This window comes from Euwallacea similis, chromosome 12 (genome assembly GCF_039881205.1).
Source record: "Euwallacea similis isolate ESF13 chromosome 12, ESF131.1, whole genome shotgun sequence".
NCBI lineage: Eukaryota > Metazoa > Arthropoda > Insecta > Coleoptera > Curculionidae > Euwallacea > Euwallacea similis.
This window is the reverse complement of record NC_089620.1, coordinates 3,672,953-3,699,996: the sequence shown is the minus strand read 5'-3', so window position 1 is coordinate 3,699,996 and position 27,044 is coordinate 3,672,953. Positions and strand designations below refer to the sequence as shown.

At 33.5% G+C, this 27,044-nt stretch overlaps 4 protein-coding genes across 6 annotated transcripts; 1 reads left to right on the top strand and 3 right to left on the bottom strand.

Annotated features, from left to right (window-relative positions):
• Positions 1-132: 132 nt before the first annotated feature.
• On the bottom strand, positions 133-10,320 carry LOC136412555 (carboxypeptidase D-like). 2 transcript variants are annotated; one of them, XM_066395636.1, is made up of 20 exons: positions 9,693-10,320; positions 8,569-8,671; positions 8,381-8,510; positions 8,107-8,276; positions 7,892-8,053; positions 7,682-7,829; positions 7,525-7,613; positions 5,611-5,844; positions 5,235-5,426; positions 5,093-5,175; positions 4,835-5,038; positions 4,538-4,780; positions 3,958-4,392; positions 3,705-3,905; positions 3,182-3,411; positions 2,871-3,133; positions 2,428-2,814; positions 1,934-2,206; positions 1,716-1,880; positions 133-1,613 (listed from the first exon to the last, which is right to left on the bottom strand). In XM_066395636.1, exons 1-20 carry the CDS (start codon positions 10,137-10,139, stop codon positions 1,480-1,482), a joined length of 4,293 nt encoding a protein of 1,430 aa, XP_066251733.1. In that variant the 5' UTR covers positions 10,140-10,320; the 3' UTR covers positions 133-1,479. The 2 variants fall into 2 exon arrangements, with proteins under 2 accessions (XP_066251733.1, XP_066251735.1); XM_066395638.1 differs by lacking the exons at positions 133-1,613; positions 1,716-1,880; positions 1,934-2,206; ... (8 more) ...; positions 5,235-5,426; positions 5,611-5,844 and adding an exon at positions 6,561-7,231 and having other exon boundaries at positions 9,693-10,315.
• A 346-nt stretch (positions 10,321-10,666) lies between these two features.
• On the top strand, positions 10,667-14,654 carry LOC136412565 (phospholipase A2). 2 transcript variants are annotated; one of them, XM_066395654.1, is made up of 8 exons: positions 10,674-10,859; positions 11,634-11,664; positions 12,792-12,934; positions 12,993-13,153; positions 13,204-13,342; positions 13,405-13,548; positions 13,956-14,172; positions 14,547-14,654. In XM_066395654.1, exons 2-7 carry the CDS (start codon positions 11,656-11,658, stop codon positions 14,053-14,055), a joined length of 696 nt encoding a protein of 231 aa, XP_066251751.1. In that variant the 5' UTR covers positions 10,674-10,859; positions 11,634-11,655; the 3' UTR covers positions 14,056-14,172; positions 14,547-14,654. The 2 variants fall into 2 exon arrangements, with proteins under 2 accessions (XP_066251750.1, XP_066251751.1); XM_066395653.1 differs by lacking the exons at positions 13,956-14,172; positions 14,547-14,654 and adding an exon at positions 13,623-13,845 and having other exon boundaries at positions 10,667-10,859.
• Positions 14,655-14,725: 71 nt separating this feature from the next.
• Positions 14,726-17,663, bottom strand: rept (RuvB-like helicase 2 rept). Its single transcript, XM_066395643.1, has 9 exons — positions 17,555-17,663; positions 17,244-17,357; positions 17,046-17,160; positions 16,642-16,798; positions 16,180-16,382; positions 15,692-15,993; positions 15,424-15,638; positions 15,115-15,362; positions 14,726-14,897 (listed from the first exon to the last, which is right to left on the bottom strand). Exons 1-9 carry the CDS (start codon positions 17,558-17,560, stop codon positions 14,866-14,868), a joined length of 1,392 nt encoding a protein of 463 aa, XP_066251740.1. The 5' UTR covers positions 17,561-17,663; the 3' UTR covers positions 14,726-14,865.
• Positions 17,664-18,981: 1,318 nt separating this feature from the next.
• On the bottom strand, positions 18,982-23,067 carry LOC136412561 (rhomboid-related protein 2-like). The gene is made up of 5 exons (XM_066395646.1): positions 22,878-23,067; positions 20,247-20,449; positions 19,859-20,182; positions 19,591-19,804; positions 18,982-19,533 (listed from the first exon to the last, which is right to left on the bottom strand). Exons 1-5 carry the CDS (start codon positions 22,941-22,943, stop codon positions 19,255-19,257), a joined length of 1,086 nt encoding a protein of 361 aa, XP_066251743.1. The 5' UTR covers positions 22,944-23,067; the 3' UTR covers positions 18,982-19,254.
• Positions 23,068-27,044: the final 3,977 nt, after the last annotated feature.

The following is a 27,044-nucleotide window of genomic DNA, read 5'->3' as shown; positions in this document are numbered from 1 at the left end:
GTTAAAAAAGCAGTTATAATTATTTTCCAGTCCATCGGTTTAATTAGTCGTCTCGTTTAAGGACACTGTTACTTTATTTGTGAAGAACATCCTGTAAGTAGTAGAATGATTTCTTAACGTTAAAAACAAATGTATGTAATCAGTTATCTTTATTAATTATTATTACCTTAAGATTATTACTATCACAAGTTTAAAAAAATAAGAATTATAGAACGAACATATACAGTTCTATATACAGTATTAATAGAGTCAAGGTAATTAGTAAAAATCAAGATTAATATTAACATGATGAAAGCAAGTTAAGGCAATTTACAAGTGTGCACTACCTTTATTCCCCTTATTAACTAATTAAACATAAATTAATTTAGCTGCAAGAACAATTGACAACATATAATAACGAATAAAGTATATTTTCCAGAAGACACTAATTTCGCCAATTATGATCTTAAAATAAGTCTTATAGCTAGTTAAAATCTCATTATTCAGGATCAGTTTTATAGGTTTGATTTAAACGAATGCTTTGCGCATTCTTGCCTATGCCATGTTAACTTAAGGAATTTCCTTTACTGATTGGTCAATTTTAAAATTTAAACTGAAATCTATGAAATTAGCCCTTAGTTTATAACTAAAATTTTAATGGTATAATAATTGGTAAAAATAAAAAAATACTAAATTAACACGTTATAAATCCAGATGTAGTACAGATGTATCCAGAAAGAATACAGTATAAAAAATATATCAATTGTATAACTCTATTATCTCTAACTACACTCACGAACAAATTAAGTGATTCGGAAAAAATTAGTATCTTAAAATTTTAGTGAATACAGGTGGTAAATGCATGCATTAATTAAAAACGGTTTGCATCAGCGGAATGATTCGAAAGGATATGAAATAGCTTACTGCAAGTTAAAAAGCCTCTTGGAATAGACATTTTAAGAGTCCTTAGTTTTTATCAAAAAAATCATCATCTAATGTTTCAACCTGCAATTGACCCAAAAAAACTCATTAAAACAATTTTTATATTAGTAATCTGTTTGGTACTCCTTCAATTATCCGTTAGTGTGATTTAACCTATATAAAATTAATCAATCAATTTTTGACCCATTTTTATATAAAGCCGAATTTATAAGCTTGATGTTAATTTCAAATTTGACTGTCTCGAAAGAAAAGCGGCGAATCTCTAGGTGAACAGAAAAAGAAAGGTATCCTTCTCGGTTTAGTCCGAAAGACTTCTGAGACTTAATAAATGAATAAACGAATTTAGCTTACAGCATCAGGTCAAATATAACTTCAAGAATATACATTTGGCTGCCAAGCTGTGCTGTGAATACAACACAGACTTTTTAAGCCGGCACCAAAATTAAATTAAATATTGTGTTTATAAGTCCGACTTAATAAATTCTCTAGAATGGAATTTTACTTGGAAATGTTACTCAAATTGTAGTAAATTTATATAAAGATTATTGCAAAAATCGGTCATTTTTTTAGTGACAGGAGTTTGATTTCATCATCTTCCTCAGAACTGGAAGGAAAGTTCCCTTCGATGTCTGCAAAATCATTTTCATCATCGTCCTCATCATCATCATAATAAGGCCGAGTAATAGGTTGCTCTAAATAATGAAATGCTACATGACTTCTAATAGAACTATCAGTATTTCCTAATTTTATAACTTGGAACTGAAAATATCATTAGTTTCTTAGTGTCAACTTACGCTTTAGTGGTCTGGTGAAAACCTCAGTCTCTTTGCTCTCATCCCCGTCATCCTTGAAATCCTCATAAATTCCATCTTGAGGCAACAACCCATACTCGTACCTCTTTCCTCGGCAAGTCAGGTAACAAAATATTCCCAATCCTAACATGCCAGCCAGAATAAACCCTGAAACATCCAAACACACTTAATAAACTTTAATAAACCCATTGGTAACCAACCAGTCAGAGTGACGAAAGCCAAACGAGGAACCCCCCAAATTGTGTTGATCTTTCTAAGAGTGAACATGGCAATTTTTGGCACGTTTAAGTCATTAACTACTACCAATCTAACGTCTTTGAAATAGTGATTGGCATCTACAATTACAGTGTAAGTTCCAAGGGGTAAGGGGGCTCCGTACTTTCCATTTTCGTCTGAGTAGAGAGTTATGTTTGCTTCTTTGACATAAAGCTTGGCATGAGAGATTGGATGGTGCTGCTGGTCTTGAACGTAGCCTACAACATTGTTGGCATTACTAAATTTGCGATTTATATGAAATGGGATTTAGAATAAAATGGTGAAAGAGTATCTAATTTTCAACATTTATTAAAATTTCTTATGATGGAACATTCATGTTTAGGTTATGATACTCAATTACAATGGGTCTCCTTTATTCCACAGGAAATTTAATTTTATGCGCTTTCATCTCCAAAAAGTTCAAACAAAACATCCTTACCTTTGACGCCAGTACTGGTGCCATCCTGGAATGGCTGATGCATGCTCGTATCGGTCATCACCTCTGTTCCATCCAGTTTCGTATTATAATCATTCAGCACTTTTTTGACAGAGTGACTCTCTTCACTGTCAGTAGCCATAGTACCTCCACTAAACGGCTGCAAAACCACTTTTAAATCGCTAATAACCAGTTCTTTTACGTCTACAGTTAAAGTTTTAGTGTCGAAGCCGTGACAAGCAATTTCTACTTGATAATTTCCTGGGGGCAACATTACTTTAAAATGGGCAAGAGTTTTGGTTACTTCGTAAGTCTCCCCCGATTCAAAGACTTTGACTGTTGCGTTGTTCAGGGGGTAGTTTTGTTGATTTTTTACTGTTCCCTGAAGACCTACAAACCGAAGAAAAAATTTGCTTGAAATAACTAACATAAGATGCTGCTACTACCTGTTCTAGTGGCATTCAAAATACTCATAATTGGACCCAGAATGTCCCTCCAAATATATGGGAGATTCTCAACTGAAGGATAATCGCAACAACTAACTTTCAACGTCAGAAAAGGTGTGTTGTATTCCTTGAATAAGAAATCTGTAATTTCCGAATTAGTACCGCCTTCCCTTTCTGGACATGCTTGATGAATTTTTAAGGCTTTGTTATAGATCTGGGCGAGTTTTTCGTATTTGTTTATCGAACTTGATGTGTAAGGAAATCTTAAAAAAAGGTTTAAAATTTTATCTCTTAAGGAGATTATGACTTACAGAACTCCAGTTCTGCCTCCTTCGATGTTGATCACAAGATCAAACTTTTCGTCTAGAAGCATGTGCTTGAAAGCGTTGGTTTGTGCCACGGCATCTTTATTGCTAATCAAACGACTATTGAGGTCTAGGAGTTGTTCTCCAACTTGTTTGAAATCCGCAGTAATATTGTTGCAGGAGTATTTGTCAGTTTTAGACGAGCCGTCAAATTCTTTAATGTAATTCCCCCATATCTTAACAAATAAGAAGAGAAGCCATAATAAACTAAATCCTGTTTATTTCTGTTGTATTAAGTCTGATAACATTAATGTTTTAGATACTCAGAAGATTAAAACTAATCAAGTGGATGTTAAAAATATTCGAAATTTACAATTGCCTAGATAAACAATAAAGACGCCTTAATGTTATGATGAGAACTTAGGTTACGGGGGAAGGTTTATGGACAAATTACATGGATAGCGTGAAATCAACAATTCTCATTGGTCAAAACGATATCACATTTACAGTAAAAATGACAAGAACTCACCTGTTCAAAAGCATTATCGATCACAGGCACAACATGGATAGCCGTGTTCGACAAAATGTTAGTTATGGGTGGATCTTTATAGAACAGTCCTTTCAATAGATGCCGAGCCAAGTTGAGAACCATAATTCTACCAATGGGTTGAGTAGCGAACAAGTTCCCTACTACAGCAATATGAAATTTGGTTTCATCCGGCTGAGCTATCTAAAAATAAGAATTAGAAGAACCAACAATATAAAGAACGCTAATTACTTACATGCTCAGTTAACTTCAACCAATGTATAACCATGGAGACAAGGTCGTCTCCTCCATGGAACTCAGCAGAATTGGGATAAAAATTCTCCAATTCGCTTAAAAGACGGTAAATTTCAGACGCAGGGAGATAAGCAGGGTTAAATATATTTGCCTGAATGTCGAAATCGTAGGCATTTGACCAATGCAAATGGTCATCTTTCATTAAAATGACGTTCAGTGGTACACTACCGACTTCAGGCACCACCACTTCAGTTGTATAGCTTTCGTATCCCCGGGCAGCAAAAGTGATGTTGTATTTGCCAGGGAGAAGCAATCGAAAATAGTCTCCATCTTTTGATGATGTTACTGTATGTTTATTTCCCTCGACTATAATTTCTGCGTGAGGAATATTGTGGCCAATAGTACTAGACACGAAACCATGAACGCCTATGTGCACCTGAAAATTTTATATGCAATAGTTCTAAATTTTCATTTGCCTTAACTGCAGCATTTTACTGTCTAGGAAATAAAAGCAATGTTTTCTTATTTATTTTGAGTCATTAAAATGTATTTTTTGTCAATCGGAGAAAAATTGTATTTACCTGCTCCATAAAGGTAACCAAAGCTTCTCTATTATCCAGCCAATATTGAGGTAGTTCCGTAGCATACGGGTACTTATCGCACCCGATTTCCAGGGTAATTTCCATGCACCCTGCCACCAAATAATTCCAGTCTTGCATTCCTCCAGTTACCTGGTACCATTTGGCACCGTTGGTTATACCGCCTTCGAACCGCTCTTTAGGGAATAAAGGACAGGGGCGACCTTCGTGCATAGTTTTGTGAGCCTAAACATACTTTTATAAAATACTTTCCATTCATTGTGATCTATGATTACATACACTTGAATAAACGCTGGCTAAGTATTTAAACAATTCGTCATCGGGGGTAGGATTTGCTACGTTTTTAGGGAAATTTGGAGGACTGTCATCGAAAGGATAGTTTGCCACTAAAGCTCCATTGTGTAAGTTTGCCGAAAGAACAAAGGGTTCTGAGTTAATCCATCTCATTACTAATTGAGTCTCCGGTTCCAAAAATCTGTTATACTAAAGTCAAAAAGTGGTTAGTTTCATATAATGTCCCTCATAAAAATTACATACTGCATTAACACCATATTGATCAGGGAAGTTTCTGTTTAAATCCATATTATCCGCGTTGTTTCTTCCAATTATCTCGGGATCTCCTGAAATAAGCAAGATTACTGTGTAATATAACCCCATTTCATTAGTAATAATCAAATACCTTCTCGGGATTGTTCATACCCATCAGGGTTCATGCTAGGGAGTATATGTATTCGAGTATTGTTCATGAGTTTGGTGATGCGCTCGTCACTACCGTATCTTTCGCACATATATTTGATTAAATAGAGAAGAAGTTCCCTACCTACGACTTCATTACCGTGCATATTGGCTACGTATTTGAATTCAGGTTTGCCTAGAAAATTGATTTAGGGAGAAATTTTGACTTTTCAGAAAATCATAGAACATTGAATAGTAAATTACAGGACAGAAAAATAAAAGATGTAGTTACCTTTCTGAGAGGCGCTAAACCATTAATTAAAATAATTAAATTACAATTAGATATACATAAGTACGAAGATTTATTAACAATTTATTACCTGGTTTATGTCGTTTAGGTGTATTACTCAAAACAAAGACATGTAAGTCCCTGCCTTGCACCGATTTCCCAATGGAATACAGGTGAGTGATATTTGGATATGTATTGTGGAATAGTTGTAGATACTTCACTAGATCGTCGTAGTGATGGTGCTTAAATAACTCGGGATCATTAATCATGAAACCATATTCGTTATATAATGGAGGAATTTGGGTGACCATCTTCTGGAATTCTCCTATAATATATAAAGTTTATAAGCAATATAAGCTTTGGTAATTATTTTGTACTGAAAATTTGAATGCATTTAAAATGTAGTTTATCGTGCTTATGGACAATTTATATTTAGATTTAATAAAGAAGTAATGCAATAGTATTCAAATTTATCAGATAGCGTGTATCTTTTAGGGGCACTGATTGATGAAGGCAACAAATTTCCAATTGAGAACTATGTGCAGCAGTTGAATATGTGAAAATATTTAGATTTTACTGTGATACATTAGTAAGAATCTAATTTCTAGGGTATTGATAAAACAGTAATAGATATTTAGATGAAATCTGCATACTCTTGGAACCGATTTTTGAGAGAAAATTTATGGTGGTCTTAACAATAGCTTTCAAAAAACGACTAGAATTGTATACTTTGCATTCTTTATCTTTATTTTTTCGAAAACTGTATGTCGAAAACAAATCAAGTTCGTCATGGAAAAATTTTATTTGAAGATTAGACTCGAGAATGTACCATCAGTTTTCATCTTTCGATTACCGTTTTGCTTATCCCGAAATGAACCTATCGAAAAGGTACCGCCCTGTACATTCCCTATAGAAATATATCTTACCTAGATCGCTTCATCGCTAACCCGAAGATAAAATCAATTAGGTATTACTGGTCAACTGAAGAGTGTTAGTTGGCAGCAAGTGAACGAACAAGGACAAGGTCAAAAAATACACATGTTTATTTGCTATAATGTTTATTTCTAAATAATACAAAGAATAATAAAAACTAATACATATCCAAAAAACATAAAAATAAATAAACATATGTATTTCAATAGTTTAGAAAATTTTGAAATAAAAAAACATGAATGCAACGTCGTTCAAATTGCTTCACATATCGCCCGTTAAGCCATTAACTAACTGAAAAACGCTAAAAAAACTTGATATTTGAATCAATAACTCCCATATACCGAGGGTTAAACCAAATAATACTTTCATCAGCTACACCCTAACCTAAAGCTGCCTGTACCCTTTTCATCTACTTCCTAAAAATATCTATTACTGAGACTCTGAAAGGCACCTACTAAAATAATGTGTGTATCAAGACAAAAATTAACTTTTCACTTAAGATAGGGTAAGAGATTCCCAATCCTTTACTACAATATTGCCTATTAAAAACTGTTCCCTATAGCGATTCTATAAATTATTAAATAAGTAAATGTGCAGAAATCTAACGTTAAATTACTACTTTCTAGGTGTTTCTTTAAAACTCACTTCAAAAGCCGGAGCCTTGATTTACGTCTTTCATAATTAGTAAATAGTCTTTTCTTCGCTATTTTATATAAAGGCAATAATAAATGAAACTAAACACATAAAGAACTTATGCGCTCTAAGGGAATTTGAGAGCCCTGCAAAAAAATCAAAAAATTTCTTTTAAACTGGCTCTGATTTGAACAAAATAATGAATAAAGCGTAATAAAAATGTTCATCTTGCTAATGAAAAAATGACTTTCAACTAATTATATTATATAAAAATTGAATAGAGATTGATTGTTAAGCACAAATGTTAAAGTGCACTCGTTAATGAGAATTGAAACTCGAACCAATAGCCAATCGTGCAAGAAATGTATTAAACACAAGCCTTAGGCACCCCAATACCAACGATCCCCTGACACGCCACTCTTTTGTGCAAAATCGTTACCTTTTTGTGGCTCTAATTTTAAGGTGAAATTTTGAATGGTAGTTTTATCGTGTTGTACCTCAACATCGACTGTGATCGAGGGTAAATATCTAAAGAATGACAAAAAATTTTTCAAATTAGTTAAAGTGCAATGAATGATAAAATAGGAGGGACTTACCCAAAGGCCGCGGCAAATATTTCGTATTTTCCTGGAAGAAGCAAGCGCCAAAATTCGCCCCTGTTTGAAGTGGTCACATTATGCTTAATGCCCTTGACCACCACGTCTGCGTCTAAGATTGGATCTCCATGCTCGTTGGTAACTAATCCTGGAGAAAACAAAACATTATTATACAAAATATTAATTAAATCTCATCTCAGAAACTTCTACCTTTAACTCCCCAGTGGGTAGCCTCCATAAAACTAAGCAGAGATTCTTTATTACCGTCCCATTCATTTGGCAAAGTTGTGGCAGGGGGAAATTTGCAACAACTCAATTCAAAAGTAACTTCAAAGCAGTTTGATTTTACATAGTTAAAGTCTTGCATCCCTCCTGAGTGTTTATAATAGTAAAATCTAATTAAGTAATCATACAAAGTATAATACCTCTGACTTCATACCAATAGGCCCCATTAGTAATACCCTGTGGAAAATGATCGTTTTTACAAGCCTCCCCTGATTTCATCAGAGCATGATGTTCGGCATATACAAGGGCTAATTTTTTGAAGATTTCATGGTCCGGGGATTTGCTTTCTCTGCAGCATTGAACACCTGCACTATAAATTCACATTTTATTATAATAGCAGTTGATATTAAAGAGGTTAAGAAGTTCAGATTTAAGTTAATAAATGGTTAAAAAGCTGGATGGCTAGCATCTTACTTGGAATCATCATAAGGGTAACTGGCCACCACAGCCCCGCCATGTAAGTTTCCAGACAAGACAAATGGTCTGGAAATAATCCATGTCATCATTGCTACGGTTTCAGGTTGTCTGCCAGCAATAATAGTTCCTAAAGAAAGTAATCAGCTAAGGATGCAGAGCTTTGTGGCAAAAAAATATCTACAAACCAGCTCTATGAGGTTCAAATTGATCAGGGAAGTCCCTGTTTAGATCTACGCCTTTTTCATTTTCCCTACCAACATAATGGGGTTTGGATTCACATTCCCCTTCCTAAAAATATATTTTTTCAGTTTAAGTATAAAGTATTCATTCAGATTAAAAACCAAACTACAAAAATAAAACTTGAAAGAAGCATTTAAGACCCACTAAAGACACAGAATACTTGATTCCCCATGCTATTTATGAGTTTTAGGCTGATTAGTTTAATTGAAAACTACCATTGAAAGAAATAAAAGAAGTTTGGGAAAATATCAGTTCAACAACAGGGACGTCCTGTCCTGATTAAAACGCGCTTATTATTAAAAATGATTTGCTTTCAAATTGTCTGATCAATAGGTAGGGGATTTTCTTGTGTCTTAATTCCTAAACCTTCATATTCACGTTTACACAAGACTAGATGCAAGTATAAGGTTAAATACCATCGCCAATATGTAGGGAAAATTGGAATTGAATCAGAAGGTGCCTTAACATCAGAAGGCACCTTGTAAATATGTTTTTTGAAGTTAAAAGGTTTTATTTTATGACAGATTAGGTTATTCTGTGTGTCAGTTTGGGGACATTAAAATTTCACAATCAAACAGAAACTCAATGTAAATAAAACTAAAACTTAAACAAAGGGAAACTCACAATTGTTTTAATAGTAAACAATTTGTAGAATAATATGTCAGTTTATAATGGATACTGATAAAACTGAATAGATTTTTTTTTTGATAAATGGCTAACAAATTAACAGTATTGAACACATATAATTGCTTTCCTCATTATGTTTCATTCTATATTTTAGCCCTCAATGTTATAAATACTTGTGGTACAACCAGCAGTAAAGCTAATAAAATTAGTTATACTTATATAGCAAAAACCACTAAAAAATAACAGGTTTTATTTTAACCCAAGTTTGTTTACCTAATATTTATTTATAGTATTCTGCTGACAGCACTAATTGTTTTGCAAATATTGAATTTGCACTTCTTGGAAGGACCATTTTCTACCTTCAATTTACACTAATCCTTATACCTACATATATTTAATTGATATAAAATACATAATCAAACTTTTTTGTGTATGTACCCACCTGTGAATTTTCATAACCATCTGGGTTCATACTGGGCACCAAATAAATATCTGTAGTATTCACTAACTGAGTCACTCGTTCATTCTTCCCATAATTTAGTATTAAATAATATGCCAAATAAATCATCAACTGCCTTCCAATGGCTTCATCCCCATGCATATTTGCGACATATTTAAACATGGGAGTTAAAAGTGTTCGATTTTGAACATTTGAGTTGATATGCATTGCCCATAACTCCCTGTTCTTTACTGACCTGCCAATGCTGACCAGCTTGGCTATACCTGGATTCTCAGTTTCCAGTTTCTCAAAGGCATTGGTCAGCTCATCGTAACTATAATACCGTGGTTCCTTTAGAAAATCCTCAATTTCTGTTAAAGAATCCTGCAGAGGAACTGAGTGGGCAACGTTGTGGAGAATGCACGATAGCACGATAATTTGGATGAACATATTGGAAGCGTTTGTATTGCAATTTATATGAGTATCAGGCGAAATAGCATTTTACGTGGTACAAGACGTTTTTAACGGGCTTCAGCAGGGGAGAACAAAAATTAAATAAGTTTTTGTGCATTCGAGAGACGTCAACACTTTTGGGATTGTGAGGTTAGGTTTGTTCATGTATGATGTGACGTTATTAGATACTGGAAGCTGCATTGCCAAGCAACGCACTAAAACTAAAAATATTAAAATACATTAATAATTTATTAATCAATAAACCAGAACGATTTCACACTCAAAAATGTACGACTTTTATTTAAATAGTCTATCATGGATCTATAAATTATTCATAGGCCAATATTCGTAAAAATTTCTGTAGAATTTAGTAAAAAAAAACTAAATAAAAGAAATGTTCCTTTAACAATATTCTTAGGGCTTTTTGCTATCAGTGGTTTTTCACTTAATCGGATTAGTTTTATATTATCGAGGAAAAATTCAATAGTTGATAATGCGTTCAAAATCGCTTGTTAGCTAAAAAAGAAAACTATGACAACATCGGCCAGCATAATCAGTGGGCGCGCAACCAGAAATACTTTAGCTTGTACAATTGACTGCTTGCTATACAGGTTGAGAGGCGGGAGAACCAAAAATCGATACTCTCCATTGTTGAAAATCGAGCTAGATTGGAGGGGAAATTTACCAAGATCCATTCATTTAAAACTCCCGTGTAAGGTGAGTCATTTTTCAAGTAATTACAAGTGAAATAAGTGTGAGCATTCAGCGCAGCTTAGCGCTTCAGAAACATTTATTTTGTGGCCAAACCATAATATACTATATAATTGATCCAGTGGAAATCATTTGGCCCTAACTTCTTACATTTCTTTCCAGTTTAGTCTTGATTCAATAGTAAAACTTTCTTTTATCTACCTTAAATTCGCCTGATACAACTTAAAGACAATAAGATTGGTCTGTAAAGTTCAATAACTCATGCCCATTCTGTTCTCTATACTAGTAAGATTGAACGGAAAAAATGTAATATTAATGTAGTTAATATTACATTACCGAAGAAATGTAATATTAATGTAATTAATGTTATATATTTCATGTAGTAGTATGCTGTTGAGTTCAAGAATGTTCAAGCTTACCTATATGTAGTCGGTAAGTAATTTTACAATTATTACTAAATTGATGTATTTTATAGGTGTATTAGGTATAAATATTTGGGCAACGGTCTGGTTTTAAAGATATGTTGAAGCTACCCAGTTGATTATCCATAAATTTTTGAGCCTACAGTTTAAACTCAATTATAACATTAAAATTTAGACGTGTTCTTACTTATTTTTTTACTTACTTAATTATAGTATACTTTCTCAATCTGAGGAAGTTTAGCCAAAATAACGGTTAAAAAAAATATAAACTCTCATTCCGTTGGAAAGCTCTCAGCACACTTTTTCGTATTCAAAACATTTTTTTTTTGGCAAATTTCTAAGCCTGGAACTTTTGCAGCCCATGTCGACGTAAAAGGACAATGATGGGGGTAAGTAGAAATGGAAATTTGTCCAATAAGTAATAATTACATAAAATAAAAAATGTGAATGCAATATTGATGGATAACTGGCCAAAACCACCCAAGGTATTATTAATTACATGTAAGAATTTAGAGCGCTTTTGGGCTTGGTTCAGCTTCAAGCCAAATATCTTATGTGTGTCAAGTTCAAATCTCCTTCATCTTTAATATTAACGATGTGAAGCAGAAATATTTCATGCGTTTATTGCAATACAGTACCATATCGAGACGTTCACGTTAAACTTGCGTAGATACATATGCAAATATTATTGGCTTTATAATTTCCTTGTCTATCTACTCGCAATTACACATTCTTAGATATTGAGAAATCTGCATGTGTGACTTTGTGTTAAGGTAGTAGAGTTCTATTGTAAAATTAAATTTATCTCTCTCTTACCATGAGAAAATCGCTAGGATTGGCTTGCAAATGTATATTATTACCTGCTTTAAATAATAAATATCTATGTTTGTCCAGTAATAGTTGATAAACACACAAGAGTGACCTTTACACTAGTTAAAATGACAATTATTATACATTACCTACCTACCTATAATCTTCATCGAAAAGAAACATCGATTTAAATTACGCTTCATAATCTAGTTATCCTTATTGGAAAATTCGTTTCAATGAAAAAACAATCAAACAAGAATTATATAACTTAAAAAGGCAGGGTCGTATTTGTGTCTCTTCGCGTCTGAAATGCCGCTTTCATTACTGACGTGTCCTGCATAGCCATAACAATAATTTGAGTATAATTGCATTATAGGTACATAATAATAAAAGTAGTAAGTATGTATTTACGTCTGTTATGGCCTTACCAGCAGCATGCAAAAAAAAATTCAAGCTCCAAAGTTTAAAGCGACACACAAATTCGTTAATTAAAAATATTTCTGCGAAACGATCAGTCTTTTTTTGTTATCAAGGCAGGTTACATCGAACAAGTTCTGCTAAAAAGGCATGGCCTCTTGTTGCAATTTCTCTGCTTGCAAATTCATTTAAACTTTAATAGGTTTAAAGGAATTTGCATCACAATCCAGACAAAAATGAGAAAAATTATTACATAACTTTCACTAACTTGTTTTCAATCTCTGTTCAGAGCTACATTCTAGTCAAAATATGCCATATCCTAACATGCGTGGCCCTAGTACTGGGCAGCACCGTTCTTATAGCCGACAACAGCATGTCCCGCATGATCGAGCTCACTACGAAAATACCCTACTGCAATGTTCATACTGATAGGTATAAATATATTTAATATAGAAGTCTTTTTCTCGAGGGTGACACATGATTTTGATAGGGGTAATATAAGGACGATGCTCTTGGCTGCAGATGCAGCCAGAGTTAGGCAAATGTCGGATGATTCCATAAGAAATTTAGAGGAAGTTTGTAACGATAAGGAAAAATTAGTGCAGCAACAGGGAGGCTTTATTTATCCGGGCACTAAATGGTGTGGACCAGGTAAAACCCCATTTAGTAGTAGATAGAATATTGTCCGTCTTGTAATAAAGGAAACATTGGCAGTAATTACTCAGACTTGGGACGATATGCCAAAGAAGATGCCTGCTGCAGAGAACACGACAATTGTCCGAAAAGCCTAAGGAAAGAGGAATGCCGTGAAGGCATTTGCAATAATTCTCCATACACTAGGTAAAAATTTGTTAAAGGCTTTGTGCCAGTACAAAAAAAACGTCCATAAATCAATATTTTAGGTCTCATTGTGATTGTGATGCAATATTTCGCAAATGTCTGCAAAACGTAAATAGCGAAACAGCCAATACCATTGGAGCCATATTTTTCAATGTAATCCAAGTAATCTGTTTCAAAGAACGGAGTCCCTGCTCAGAATGGCAAAAGTAAGTTATAAAGGACTGAAATTTAATTTTTATTTTTGTATTTTAATGTGATTTGTAGTTGATTTTTTTTCTAGAAACTCTAATTATTTACGTGAGAGCAAAAGAATTAAAGCTTCCACTTCAAATTGTTCTTTAGTATTTGTAGCGTCAGATAAATACGTTCCAAGTAATGTGACCAGCGGTACTAAAAACTCGCAAACCTGGAACTTTTTTAGAAGGAAAAAAGCGCTGTTACTCAATTTGTTCCTGCGAAAGCTTCAGTTGTTCTTTTATAAGTTTTAATTACTTCATTGTGTCTTTCGTTGTTTTATTTCTGTTTTTGTAAATAAATATGTATTTTTTTATTCACTTATTTTTTTCGCTGTGGTTGTTGAGTTTATTTCCAAAATGCTGCGTTTTCTTTTCAGAAATGGTTACACTAAAGCCGAATCGGACGTGATTTGCAAGAAATGGATTTTCAGACCTTCAGAGAAATATTTTCCGCTGATGCCTGAAACAATAAATTAACGTTTACAAACTTGCTGTTTTAAGAATTTGAAACGGTCTAAAAGTAGAAAAGTAGATTTAAAAGGCAATTAGATTGTTCCTTGATTTGCGGAACACAGTTACGGAGTACCTGCAGAGGTAGGTATGATATTTTATAATGATGGATTTCTGAATTACATTAATGATGTATTTTATTGAAACATGAAAATAATTTAGAGATGACTAAACAACAAGTTCTATTTTGTAATCAATTTTTCAAACAATGGGTAGCCAAAAATGGATTCATTTTAGTTCAAAAATGGGGCAAAATTTTAGCCACTTCGAAATTACACAGTGTGTGACCGCTGGAGGGTTAAAATAAGGTTGTTTATGGAATCCTACACTAGCAGGACTTTGGTGTAGAACCGAGTCATCTCGATCCCAAGTTTAGTGTTTGACAAAAATCTGTCAAAACTTCCTTTAAATAAGTAAAATATCCGCGCAAGGATTTTAATGCTCCTCCTCTTTTTTAGAGTTTTCCAGTGCAAATAAACGTTAGTGACTGCTGGCAATAATAGGTGAAATAAATATTCCAGCAATAATAGACACAATTCACTCACAAATAAATGAATTAGAAATTGGACAGCCTTATTTTTACTACTATTACCCTCTGAAAATGTGAATGAAAATCGATACTCTTGTTTTCATTTTTAATACAAAAAGAGATACTTTGATACATATCTTTGCAGCGGACAAAACACGAAATGCAATTAAGCAAAGAAATATTAAAGAAACTTACATTTAGTTTTCTTATTAAAGAAGAAACATACAGATTTCTTTGACAGCAATAGTTTAGCTGACTTCCATCTTTTCTTCGTCGCCCACTGCAATAAAAAAGTATCGTATCAATATAGTAAAGGAAAAAAATATTTATATTTTTATTAGGTTAAAAACAATTAGGGAACGAACTTTATAATATAAAAATTTCGGTTAATAAAACCTTCTTTAACCTATAAATATGGCAATCTGCTTTCCAAAAACAAAGACGCCTTGTCCTACATTATTGAAGTATTTTAACACAGCAAAAACGTTTTTACTTACTTTCGTTAAACATGAACTCCTGTTGGTATTCCTTCAAGAACTGCACTGACCTTCCCTCATCATAAAAGAGTTGGTACGCCCTTTTTATGTCCTCAACGTCCACCTCATGAGCCTTCCTCTTCCTGGCAATTAAGCTCGACGTCATAATCAACTGCATACCATACCTCAAGGAAGTTTCTTTGGAAATTCTCGTTAAAACTGTTAGGGCGTTGTCGGACATTTGGCAATCTTCTTCTTCACAACGAATACTGCAATAAAATTTTAATTCCTCTCTTTTTGTAAGTCAACCTAAAATTGAGTTTTGCCCACCTTAATATTTCTCTCAGTTCCTTCTCATCATAGGGACTAGTAGGTACTATAATGGTACGATCCAATAAATCGAGTGGAATTCCATGTGGAGACTTGTAGTTTGTGCCTCGGATTTTGGTAATTCCGCGATTGGTAGCCATAATAACAATAGGAGCCATTTCATTCTCCAAAGCTCTATTTAAGAAAGAAAAGCATTCTATGTCCAGCATGTGAACCTGAAGTAAAGTTTCTTTAAAAGATATAAAACAAACAAGTTGAACAACCTTACCTCATCAATAAACAAAACACCAGGGATAATTTCAGCTTTTCCTTCTTCTCTCCACTCAGCTACTTTTCCGTTTATCTGCTCCCGCACTTCAGGTTTTATTTCTCCAGTATCCCCAGAAAATAATGCTAGAAAACCGTGGGTTCTACTGTTGATTACGTCGATTTCATGCAATGTAATTGTATGAACTACTTCTTTTCTTTTTTGAAGCTCCCCTTCAGGGCACTGCACAAACCTAGTTTGCTGGCCTGTGGCATCATAGTCTCTGGCTCGAGCAAATGATCGACCCAATCGTGTTATTTTGCCTAAAAAAGCCATAAGAAGTCAAAAATGAGGCAATGAGTAAATAATTTATTTGAACTAGAATTTCTATGATTTGATTTTATTTGATTCAGCAACTATTAGACCATTAAATGAATGCAAACAAACAGGTTTAAATGATTTCCTTTAAAATCATGTGAACTAAATTTAATAAATAAATTGATAAGCACCTGTAGCCTTGTCAATGGTTATAACATCCCCTGATTGCACCTTCTCTTTCAGTATGCTATCAATCATTTTTCCTCCCAGATCATAAACTGTCTCCATGTCAGTAGTTTTAAGAATTAATTTCCCCACTTTGGTACCAAGACCTGTGGCAGGTCGCTCTATTTGCACTTCTACAACCTCACCCTCAATAATTTCACTTTCCTCCCTTAGAATAAAAAATCATTCATTGCAGTAAACACCAAAATACAAAGTTAGATTAAGTTAAACATTTTTAAGGTCTACGTTGGGAGCAACTGCTTGCAAATTTTCATTTTATGATTTTATTATTTACTTCATATTAATAATATCCACTTCTGCATAAAATAAAAAATTCCAAACTTAAACTATTTTTTGTAGAAAATAAACCTTGTATAATTACACAAATTTATGTCATAAGTCAATTTAGTAAGAGAGAGGTAGCTTACTTAATTCTGACTCCAATACTTTTCCTAATAGCCTGAGTTAAAGCCTCAGTTTTACTCATTTCTAATGAATAGATTTCTGAGCCAGCCATGCCTGTGAAAGGAGTGTCATATCCTAGGGCAGCTGCCAATGCTGTAGCAATTGCAGTTTTGCCAGTTCCTAGAATCAAAAAAAGCAACAATAATTTGAAAATATTTTATATTTTTCAAGTAAAGCAAATTTAAAGTAATATTAACTATACATTCTCTTGCATATTTTGGTAAATGAATTTCTCCTCATTTTGCAGAGTACAATATATAATACTCCTTCAAAAAAGAAGCCACTGAAATTACCATGCTAATTGTTTGATCAATAACTTATCTATTCAATAAGTAACATAGAAAAAATTCTTTAAAGGACCACTTACCTGGTTGTCCAGCCAATAAAACAGCCCTTCCAGCAATCCTACCATCTCTTACCATTTGCAAAACAAGTCCAGCAGCTCTTCTAGCAGACACTTGTCCTACCATGCCTTGCGACACCTATATTTAATGAAAAAAACATAAAACTTTCAATTCTTATTCTTTGCCTGAACAATAACATAGAAACCAAAATATATACATACAGGTCTAGCTTCAAGGCAATCATCCAACCCCAAACCTCGAATGTGAGAATGGGCCCCAATTCTTTCGACACGAGTTGTCTCACGGACTTCTGCAATTTTAGCAACGGCAGCGGCCTAGAAACGATGAGATGCATTTAATTTTATGGAAAATTATTGTTAATTTGGGTAAAAATTTATTAAAAAGCCGGATGGTTGAGAAAGTTTTAGGTTAGGTTCAAATTACACTAAGCTTCTTCAATTAGTGTTAATAGAAATAGTGCTGAAAAGTTGTAATTGAGGAATAGTCAATTGTAAACTATTTTTCCACTTACAGCCATAGTGATTCACTTAATTGTAATAAAAGAAATGAAGAAAAAACTAAATTGCTTCTCGAGTCAGTCACATTCAAGAAATCGGAAATTGAAAACAAACAAATGGCAGCCAACAAACAATAAAGAAATAAATACACGTGTGTTAAGGAAGGTATAAAAATATAAGACTGCCTAGTATAATGAGTTGGTGTCTCTTTCTATCTACTGCACACCAAGTGCAATAGCCATACATTTTCTTTTCTTGCAATATTAAAATTTTAGCTTAGAATTTTCAATGTTGGCTGTATTGTGTGTAGCCAAGATACGCATTTTATTGTCGCCTTCGGTTCAAATGTTGTCTCTTTTGGGGTAAGTAAAAAGTTTCTTCTAAAAAGGAAAAAATCTCGATTTAAAATTATATTTTTTGGGATTCAGGCCTCTGATTAAATTTTAATTTAAAATGTTGTAATTAAAAATGGAAGAGTACATTATTATGACCTGAATGTCGAGTTTAAAACTATAAATTATCGAGATTTTTAAAACGGCGGAAAAGGGCGTAACGGTAATTTTGGTTAACATATTCTTAATGTTTTGTATAAGGAACCAATTTTTAATTTTGTGTGTGGTTAAAGGTATACCATGTAGACGTGGACTGGTTTCCTTTGGAAAAATTCGCCATCTTTTCATCCTCAGTCTACTCTTTCGAATGTGTAAGTGTGAATCCGGTAGCTTTTCCCAGATTTCGATTTGGAGTATTTTTGTCAACAGGTGCCTCTTCGGTGCTTTTCTGTTCTTCGGGACACGTCTTTCTTCATCGACTATCTCCTTTGCAGGTCGTCGCTAGGAAAAAGTGAAATAAAAGACCAGAAAGGTTTCTGACTTTTGTCTTCATTATTTCGGGAGAAGGATGTGTTGTTGGTGCTGGTTTGATTAGAACTTTGTAACTAGAAACTTTTTATGGGTCGGTCTCTAAGTGACGTTAAAGACGAAGGTGACTTTCTTGATATCCTCAATTCAAATCTCTATGTTGAGTCCAGCCCTTCCTAATAAGATCTACAGCCCTTGTCAGTTGTTCGGTAGTTGGTCCCGGCCTTTTTCACTCTATTTCTAAAAATTCAAAAAGTTTTTCAGTGTGTTTTCAGCTGGTAATATGACGTACTTTGAACTGGTTCAAAGTTTATCTGACTGCGATTTATGGTACAAGACAGGCACTTCTCGGAATATTCGTTAAAAAGATTTTGGATTTTTGCATTTATACCAGGAAAGCCAAAACTATAACCCTATTTCGTCCTGGATAATACATAATCATTATTAAAAATAACAACACCGCGATAAACAAATTCTTTTATTCACCTAAAACATACTGAATACCTAAATAAATTATATATATTATAATATTTCGTGACTATTCACATAAGGACAATATCTTGAGAACAGTAAAGTTTAAACCACCACATAACTCAAAAGAGAAAAAAGACATCGTTCTTTTGTCTATTTAATACTGTTTTTCTTGAAATTATTTCTCTAGTAAAAAGAAAAAGGTAAAGAAACATTTTTATTCCTTTTAGCTAATTCACTAATAAATATAATAAATTATGACAATAAAATAACCGAAATATGTAATAACTCGCCTAAAAAATAATCTTTGGCATCATTCAAGTTTAATCTTTAAGAATAAGTTAAAACGTTTTTTTTTAACGGGACGGCAAAAAATGCTTCTGCTAACAAACGTTCAATAGAACAGCAGACCCCATTAGCAGAATGTATACTATGAAAGCTGCCCACCACAGATAGTTCTCCTTTCTGGTGGGTTCTACATTCTTAAGTATCCAAATCCCCACCAAGAACCCGGCTAGAGCTCCTCCAAAATGAGCTGTGTAAGCTATTGGGATAATATCTGTGTGACTGTATCTGTTGTATATTGCTGTGGATACGTCGATAATAATTATTAACAAGAACACCACTAGCTGTACTGTTACGTAAGGTATATCGCTCCAGTTCTAGAAAATGTCTCTAATAATTACTTAAATTATAATTTCAATCATCATTATCGTTACCAGAATGATATTAGCCAAATGGGCAGTAAGGACGGCATAAACACCACCACTGGCCCCAGCTAAATAAACCTTGGGGTCCACTATGGAGGTGAGCAACGACCCAGCTACAATTCCTGCACTGTAAACTGTGAGGACCCTCCACCATTGGTTTCTAAGCTCTAGAGGGATTCCCAAAAACAGCTGGACAATAAGATTCGTTCCTAGGTGTATCCACCTTGAATGGCGATAATTTTAATATAGTCACAAGATACAATGACTTATTAAATACCCAATATGAACCATCATATAGGTGAGGAACCTCCAACACTCCTGCCTCTTATAAGGATCGTAGATCAAATATCGGGCAACTGGACCTTCACTGTCAGTGCTTATGGGAGATATGGGTGATGGATCTTGTTTATTTAGATGTTGATTTAAAATATAACAAAGTATTTCAATAAGCGATACGAAGACCATGCAAAGAGGAAGAGGGCAGAGGGATATTTCTGGGGTGACTGCTCCATCGACTTCTTCAGCACCACCTCCAAAGATGCTTCTTCCTGTTGGTTTGTATCGGTGCCGCTTATTCCGAGGAACTATGAAGTCTACGTAGCTAAAAACGTGATGTTTATTCAGTTTTATTATTATACAGATCATGGCAGACTTTAGAAACATACCTATTTAAGTATTTTCTGAAAAGATCCTTGAATTTCTCGTCGAGTATCATAGCAGTGAATTCGTGGACGTCGATTTTCCCGTCGTTGTCTGTGTCTGAGTATGAGATCAATTTTTTAATTATTTTGTCTGAGACTTCGTTGTTTTCTCTGAGCATTGTTGCCAGTTCTTTTGCGTCGATTTTATCATTATGGTCAGTGTCGTACTAAAATAATAGTGGGATGCATGTACAAGATAGTCTTGTTTCAATAGCAGAAACTTCAGGGCTATGCTAATAGAGAATAGAACATATCTCAGAGAGAACAGTTATTTCTTTAGTAGAAACGTTTCAGATTATTAGCATAATAATAGTGACCCTTTTTTATCAGAATTTTTACGCCATTAGTGCTACTTGACTTAATTTTAGTTCTTGTTTTGGTTCTGCGATATTTTTTGCGCAAAAAGTTCATCTTGTAATTATCACCTGAGATACCCCATTTTTGAGTTAATGACTTTAAAATGTACTAATTATTTTAAATATTCTATATAAAAATAACTTAAAAACGAGGTTTTATTACTTACTTCCATATACAGGGTGTTTTTTAAATGTTAGGCAAAAATATAGGGAGCTATTTTTTGAGTAATTTTAAGAATTTTTTGTCCTTTGACGATTTTAGGAAAAATGCTTTGTTCTCTAGATACAAGGCCATAAATAATTATTGTCATTTTTTTTTCTTTTTTATTAAAATAGTTAAAATAAGTGTAGCAAGATAGTGTGAATCTTGAAAACAACACTAGTAAACACGATGAACGTCATTTAATTTGAATACGTTTGCAAATTTGTCTCTTTTAATCTTTTTTTTATCATGAATACCTGTACGAACACTGAGATGACTGACATGCGTTTCATGTATGGACTTACCGATGGAAATTTGTTATAGGCTAGGCAATTTTACATTGAACGATTTCCGAATCGTAATGTTCCCAATCGAAAAATGTTCGAAAGAATTCATCTACGTCTTCATGAAACAGGTACATTAAAAGTAGGTGGCAGTGCAGGAAGACCACTGACACTGAGAAGGCAGAATTGGAAGAAAATGTGCTAAACATAATAGAGGAAAATTCAAGCATTTCTACTAGAAAAATTGGAAGGGCTTTAGACGTTAATAATAAGACTGTGCGCAAAGTTTTGAGGGAAAATTTGTACTCGTACCACATACAACGTGTACAGGCTTTTCTTCCTACAGATTTTCCCTTGAGGATTGCATTTTATCAATGGCTTTTGCATACATGGGTGCAAATTCTGCAACTACTGTCGTTGATTCTTTTTACCGATAAAGCAAATTTCTCGAGAAATGCAATAAGAAATTTTCATAACAATCAAGCATGGGCCGAAGAAAATCTACGAAGTACTAGAAGTTAATTTTCAACACTAATTTTCGTTAAACGTTTGGATTGGAATTGTGGGTGATTGGCTAATTGGACCAATATTTCTACCAGAAAGATTTACAAGAGCATTATATCGTAACTTTTTGGAACAGTTGCTTCCTGAATTCTTTGAAGATGTACCATTGGCAACCAGAAATGTAATGTGGTTTATGCACGATGGAGCATCAGCGCATTTTCGTAGGATTGCTCGCGAATTTTTAATGGAAACATATCGAGATCGCTGGATTGGTCGTGGTGGACCTCACTTATAGCCAGTTAGATCCCCAGACTTGAACCCTCTGGACTATTTCCTATGGGGTCATTTAAAATCATTAGTTTACACTAATCCAGTAGGAAATCTGGAAAATTTGAGAAATCGCATAATTGATGGGTGCAGTTCTGGTATTTTTGAAAGAGTTCGGCTGTTAATGAGGAAAAGATCAAAAGCATGCATCCAAGCTGAGCACAGTCATTTTGAACAATTATTGTATATAGCTTTTAATAAATTTCATGAAAAACATTTATCACCTTGTATCTAGAAAACAAAGCATTTTTCCAAAAATCATCGAAGAATAAAAAATTCTTAAAATTACTTAGGGAATAGCCCCCTAAATTTTTGCCTAACATTTAGGAAACACCCTGTATATGTATATGTATTTTACTCCATCAAATAATTTTTAACAGTGCAGTTCATTTTAAAAATATTTATTTAAAGAAATATAAACTTCATCTCCTTGTATTTCAAAAACAACGTGTCTTAGAGGCAATATTTATAAAGCAAACTCATATTATTTTTCGATTCTCTATTAGTCCCTAAAGTTTTCGTGAGAAAACATCCTATAGATAGAATTATAACGTTATTTACGGAAGGAACCAAAACTATAAGTAAAGATTCGAAAAAAAATCGAGACTGAGAGAAACAGATGTAACGATGATGATGTACAGAGGTTTCACTAGACTTGGACTGCTTAAATTCATAGTGGGTGGTGTTTTTTTAATTAGGTTATCACACATTCTCACTCGTTACCTTATACATTATAAATAAAAATATCACTTCATGCCCACTTGAAAAGTAGATTTCTTTTTATTAATAAGCGTCAATACGATATTCATAATCTTTACGGCATATTAGATTAGTTTCTAGAAAGAAATGTATGAATATGGTTATGATTATTAATTATTCTCCTTTTAATTTCCATCTAACTTTCTTTAACTTTTCTGCTTACCCTTTGAAAAATACTTGCATAGTACTCCTTGGTTTCATTACTGTTACTTCTTGACGATAACGCCATTTCGATTCAATGGTTTCACACTATTCGCCTAACACTAAATCCAATTAATTATTCAAATTAGTTTATAAACAAGAGAAGCGAATAAATAAGTAATTACCGCAAAGAGATGACTCAAACTTTACTGAGCTATCTGTAGAAACGTGAAAGTGGTATCTTATCTTATCTTTAAATTTCTATATTTGTACATATATCTGTACATATAAATATACAGGGTATTTGGAAAAGTTGGTACAAAACTTAAAAAGGTAAATGTAGAACCAAAAATAGTAAAAAAAGTTTCTATAAACATTGGTCCAACGGAGCACCGTTACTGAGATATGGCCCTCCAAAGGGGTCGTATCATTTCGATATTTTTTAAAATAACGTTTTTCTGATTAAGATAATGGAATGAAAATTGTAGGTAATAATCATACCATAAGGTTTTAACTATCCTTTAACTATCATAAGTTTCATTAAAATCGATTATAAATAAAGGTACTTTTCTAACTATCATTAACAATTTTTTTTTTTAATTTTGCATAGTTTAGTCAGTAATAATTATTTTTTAAATAATGTATGGCTCAGAACAGTAACATTTTTTAAAACATTTTCACATAGTAGATATGTTGTATATTTTGTATAACATAATACTGTCTGAATCCAATACCTAATTGTATACTTATTTTGTTTCCTAATGAGATTAAAACTGTAATTAAATAAATTTGCAGAAGGTTACTGAAACATCATGATTTTCTCTTTGAATACTTTGGGAACACAAATCTTAAACAGTATCAAAGAGGACGGCTGTTAGATATTTACTTCTTATATCTAATTTCGTGCTACAGGAGACTTAGATTTCTATAAGATTAAAATAATCATCTTATGTATATATTGACTTCTTCTTTATTTATTAGTGATTTCGAGTCACCATGTAAGGTAAGAGAACGAAGAAATGTTTTTTTTTTACTAGATCGTGTAAAAAAAATTATAAATACGTATACAAGGTACATAACAAATGGTATACAACTGAATCGGGGATTCCTAACATAAAATTATCAGGATTGAACTTCATTTACCTATATCTATAATAATCATAATTCTTAATAAAACAAATTTTTCAGTTTGCCACCGTATATTTCGTTTATTAAATTGACTTTTGAATATCGGTATATTAGATTAAATCCAAATATTTTGCATCAGGTATCTGTATCATTCATTACTATATACTTGACTAAATATAAGTATTAGGTGAGCTTTTGTGAAGGTTTGCATGTGGGGCTCAAGTCCGCTTGTAGTTTGAGTACACTACCAATAACAAGAATATTACCTTTTCAAATAAAGGCTTAAAATAATTATTAATCCTTTTATCATCATTCAGCATCCTGTAGATAAGTCCGTTTCCATGACTTCCCTCTTGCTGTGCTCTTAATTTCTTGAGTCATAATCCACCATAATTTACGATACTATCACCAATAATAAGTTCCTTATCACTTTCACGCAAAATCGATATTTTTAGCGTTATCTGGTTGGTATAGGTGTATCCTTGATTTTTGTTAAAACCCACTGATTCATTTGGCACTTTAACACTAAATAAAACTATAGTTAGGCATGGTGTTTTACGAGCGAAACTAATGCCGCTAAAAATATGTGTATTGGCTATTGCTAAGAGTTATTATGTTGCGTAGAATACGACGAACCAAATTTGAAATCGTTAAAACATCATTAATGTCATTGGTAGAAGTAGAATTTGGCGTAGGTATCATTGACCACGGTTATAATGGTATTATGTGCACACTGATTTGACTTATATGGAACTTAGCGAGTTATTAAATAGATATTTTATTTATAATTTTGTACTACTTGCAGTTTGCCAAGAAACTGATATTTTTGCAATAATTTCTCGGTTCACGGTTTTAAAATCACGAGTCATAGTGGAAATGCGTGGGATTTTTTTCATTATTTTTTAAATTAGATATGCTTAATTGCGAATTCCATATGAGCTTGAACCTATTCATTCATTTTTTCTCACTATTCTAAAGGCGCCCACAGCCTAATTTACGTATATTTAATATTATATTAGTTTGCAGGTGTGAGGTATACGAAAATAAAGTGGATTCGTGACACATTTGAATTAAAAGTCCGGTGTTTTTTTTAACTATTGTGGTCCAGCTAACATGTGACTGAATAATATTAGAGATTACATCTAGTTTTTCTGTACAGAACGTGTTACACTTATATTTTAATACTTCTCTGAGTAATAACAAGATTATCAATCAGAAGATTTTATCAATCAATTCCAGAGGGCCGAGGGAGAGGGTTCGGGATATGAATACACTTATACTGTGAACAGATATACTGGGCTGCCTTTCAACAGTTTCGAAGCGCATTTTTATTGGGCACCACGTATTATTTCAAAAATAGTTAATTTGCGAACATTGATTAATCAAATTCGACACATGTGCGATTATTCTGCTTATAGCATTTATGGACGACGATTATCAGTGATTTTAGGCTGTTGTCTAAAATAGCTCTCATATTTTAAGCTTATCAGGTTATTTAATAAAAAAACTAGAAAATAAATACATTTAAACAATTAAATTGCTAAATGAAACTTCAATACTCACAACAACCAACACACAGCCTAAAATATCAAATTCCTAACCTATTGATGCAAGTACTTCATTTTATACCAATTCCAGATTTCCAAGCAAATCATGATTCCCATCATTATAATGTATAAACCAAGGCCCTGTCCCTCAGTACGTTTTCAGAGAGCGTCAATCTAATATTTTTCCAAAGGAACGTGCCCATTAAGAACCCCGTTATAGCCCTACCCAAATGTGATATACAATAACTGATGCGACCCTCATTTCTATATACGTAATAGTTATACAAGGTGTTAGTGAAACAACTTTCGTAAATTTAACCAACAATTAAGAAGATTTTTGAACAAAAAAGTTCCTTACAACAGGGGTCAAAAACCTAATAGTTTAAAAAAAATGTCAAAGTTGGTAACCGAAAAGCTATAATAAGCTTTAAAATTTGAATAAAATGTGGAAAGTGTACTTGACACATGTTGATTGTTTGACATATAACGAAAAAACTGAAAATTATTCAACAATAACATTGCTAAAAGCAATTGAAAACTGAATTAATAACATAAGCGGTAAAAATAAATGTAAGCGGCAACGCCACACTGAACGTGACCGAGGAAGAGGAGTTTGTTTTTTATGGTCCTTATGAGGGTCGTTCGCCCACTTTGCGGGTGAAGCGATAAGGCATTGGAATGCACAGTAAACAGATTGACTCAGTATGTCAATAGTACATGAGTTATGTAACCATCTGCGTTATGCTATGGTTATCTGTACTTTATCCTATGTTATGTGACATATGATCCTAGGCAAAGAAGCCTGGCGCCATGGACATGTGAAGCCCATTAGGGACCATTGAGAGGGAACCACATTTATTTTTTAAATTTGTCATGGACTGTATGTCCTTCCATACTTTTAATATTTTGGTGTGATTTCATTCTCGCTAAATGCATCTTCTGTCAGTACACGTAACAGATCATCCGCAAAGTTCATTTGGGCGAGCTTTATGTAGCGGAGCCGCCCCATGGCCAAAGTGCAACATATGGGTGTTCCCGACCATGAAGGGCCACAGGGAATAATGTGTATGTATATAAATGTACATATGTACGGGCAGGGAAAGTTATTTGTAGAACCCTGAAGAATATGTGACAAGGAGAGGCGTCAAGAAGAAAAGGGAATACTCGGGTCCGCAACAATGGATGGTCGAGAGTGGTCCCTGCTAACGGGACGATTTTTGGGGGGGTCTTAGGGAGGTCGTCGTGACAAACACTTGCTAAAGCAGTTGAAATAGATTTTAAAAAAATCTGTACAGAATACTACTTAGTAGACTTTATTTAAGTGATTTTATTCCAACTAGCACCTACGTGACAATGTATTTTGTACGCGAGTATCATGACATGCTTTTGATTTATGAAGAGGCATCACAAAATTCTGAAGAAGCTGGGCGCATTTACGGTAATCGTTATCCAGAAAGAAAACTTCCAGTTTGACGAACATTTGTGCAAGTTTCCCAAAGACTTCTGTATATAGG

Bases quoted from the DNA above. Each gene is read 5' to 3' on its own strand.
- LOC136412555 (XM_066395636.1), bottom strand. From the start codon at position 10,139: ATGTTCATCCAAATTATCGTGCTATCGTGCATTCTCCACAACGTTGCC. The intron at 4,393-4,537 runs GTAAATACAATT...TAAAATTTTCAG, and splicing joins TGGTTACCTTTATGGAGCAG to GTGCACATAGGCGTTCATGG. The intron at 2,815-2,870 runs GTAGTAGCAGCA...TTCGGTTTGTAG, and splicing joins TTTGAATGCCACTAGAACAG to GTCTTCAGGGAACAGTAAAA.
- LOC136412565 (XM_066395653.1), top strand. The intron at 13,343-13,404 runs GTAAAAATTTGT...TCAATATTTTAG, and splicing joins AATAATTCTCCATACACTAG to GTCTCATTGTGATTGTGATG. The intron at 13,549-13,622 runs GTAAGTTATAAA...TTTTTTTTCTAG, and splicing joins CCCTGCTCAGAATGGCAAAA to AAACTCTAATTATTTACGTG.
- rept (XM_066395643.1), bottom strand. The intron at 16,799-17,045 runs GTAAGTGGTCCT...TTTTGATTCTAG, and splicing joins TTTATTGGCTGGACAACCAG to GAACTGGCAAAACTGCAATT. The intron at 15,363-15,423 runs GTGGGCAAAACT...ATTTTATTGCAG, and splicing joins GAACTGAGAGAAATATTAAG to TATTCGTTGTGAAGAAGAAG.
- LOC136412561 (XM_066395646.1), bottom strand. From the start codon at position 22,943: ATGGCGTTATCGTCAAGAAGTAACAGTAATGAAACCAAGGAGTACTAT. The intron at 20,450-22,877 runs GTAAGCAGAAAA...CTATTATTTTAG, and splicing joins ATGCAAGTATTTTTCAAAGG to TACGACACTGACCATAATGA. The intron at 19,805-19,858 runs GTATTTAATAAG...TCGCCATTCAAG, and splicing joins TATATGATGGTTCATATTGG to GTGGATACACCTAGGAACGA.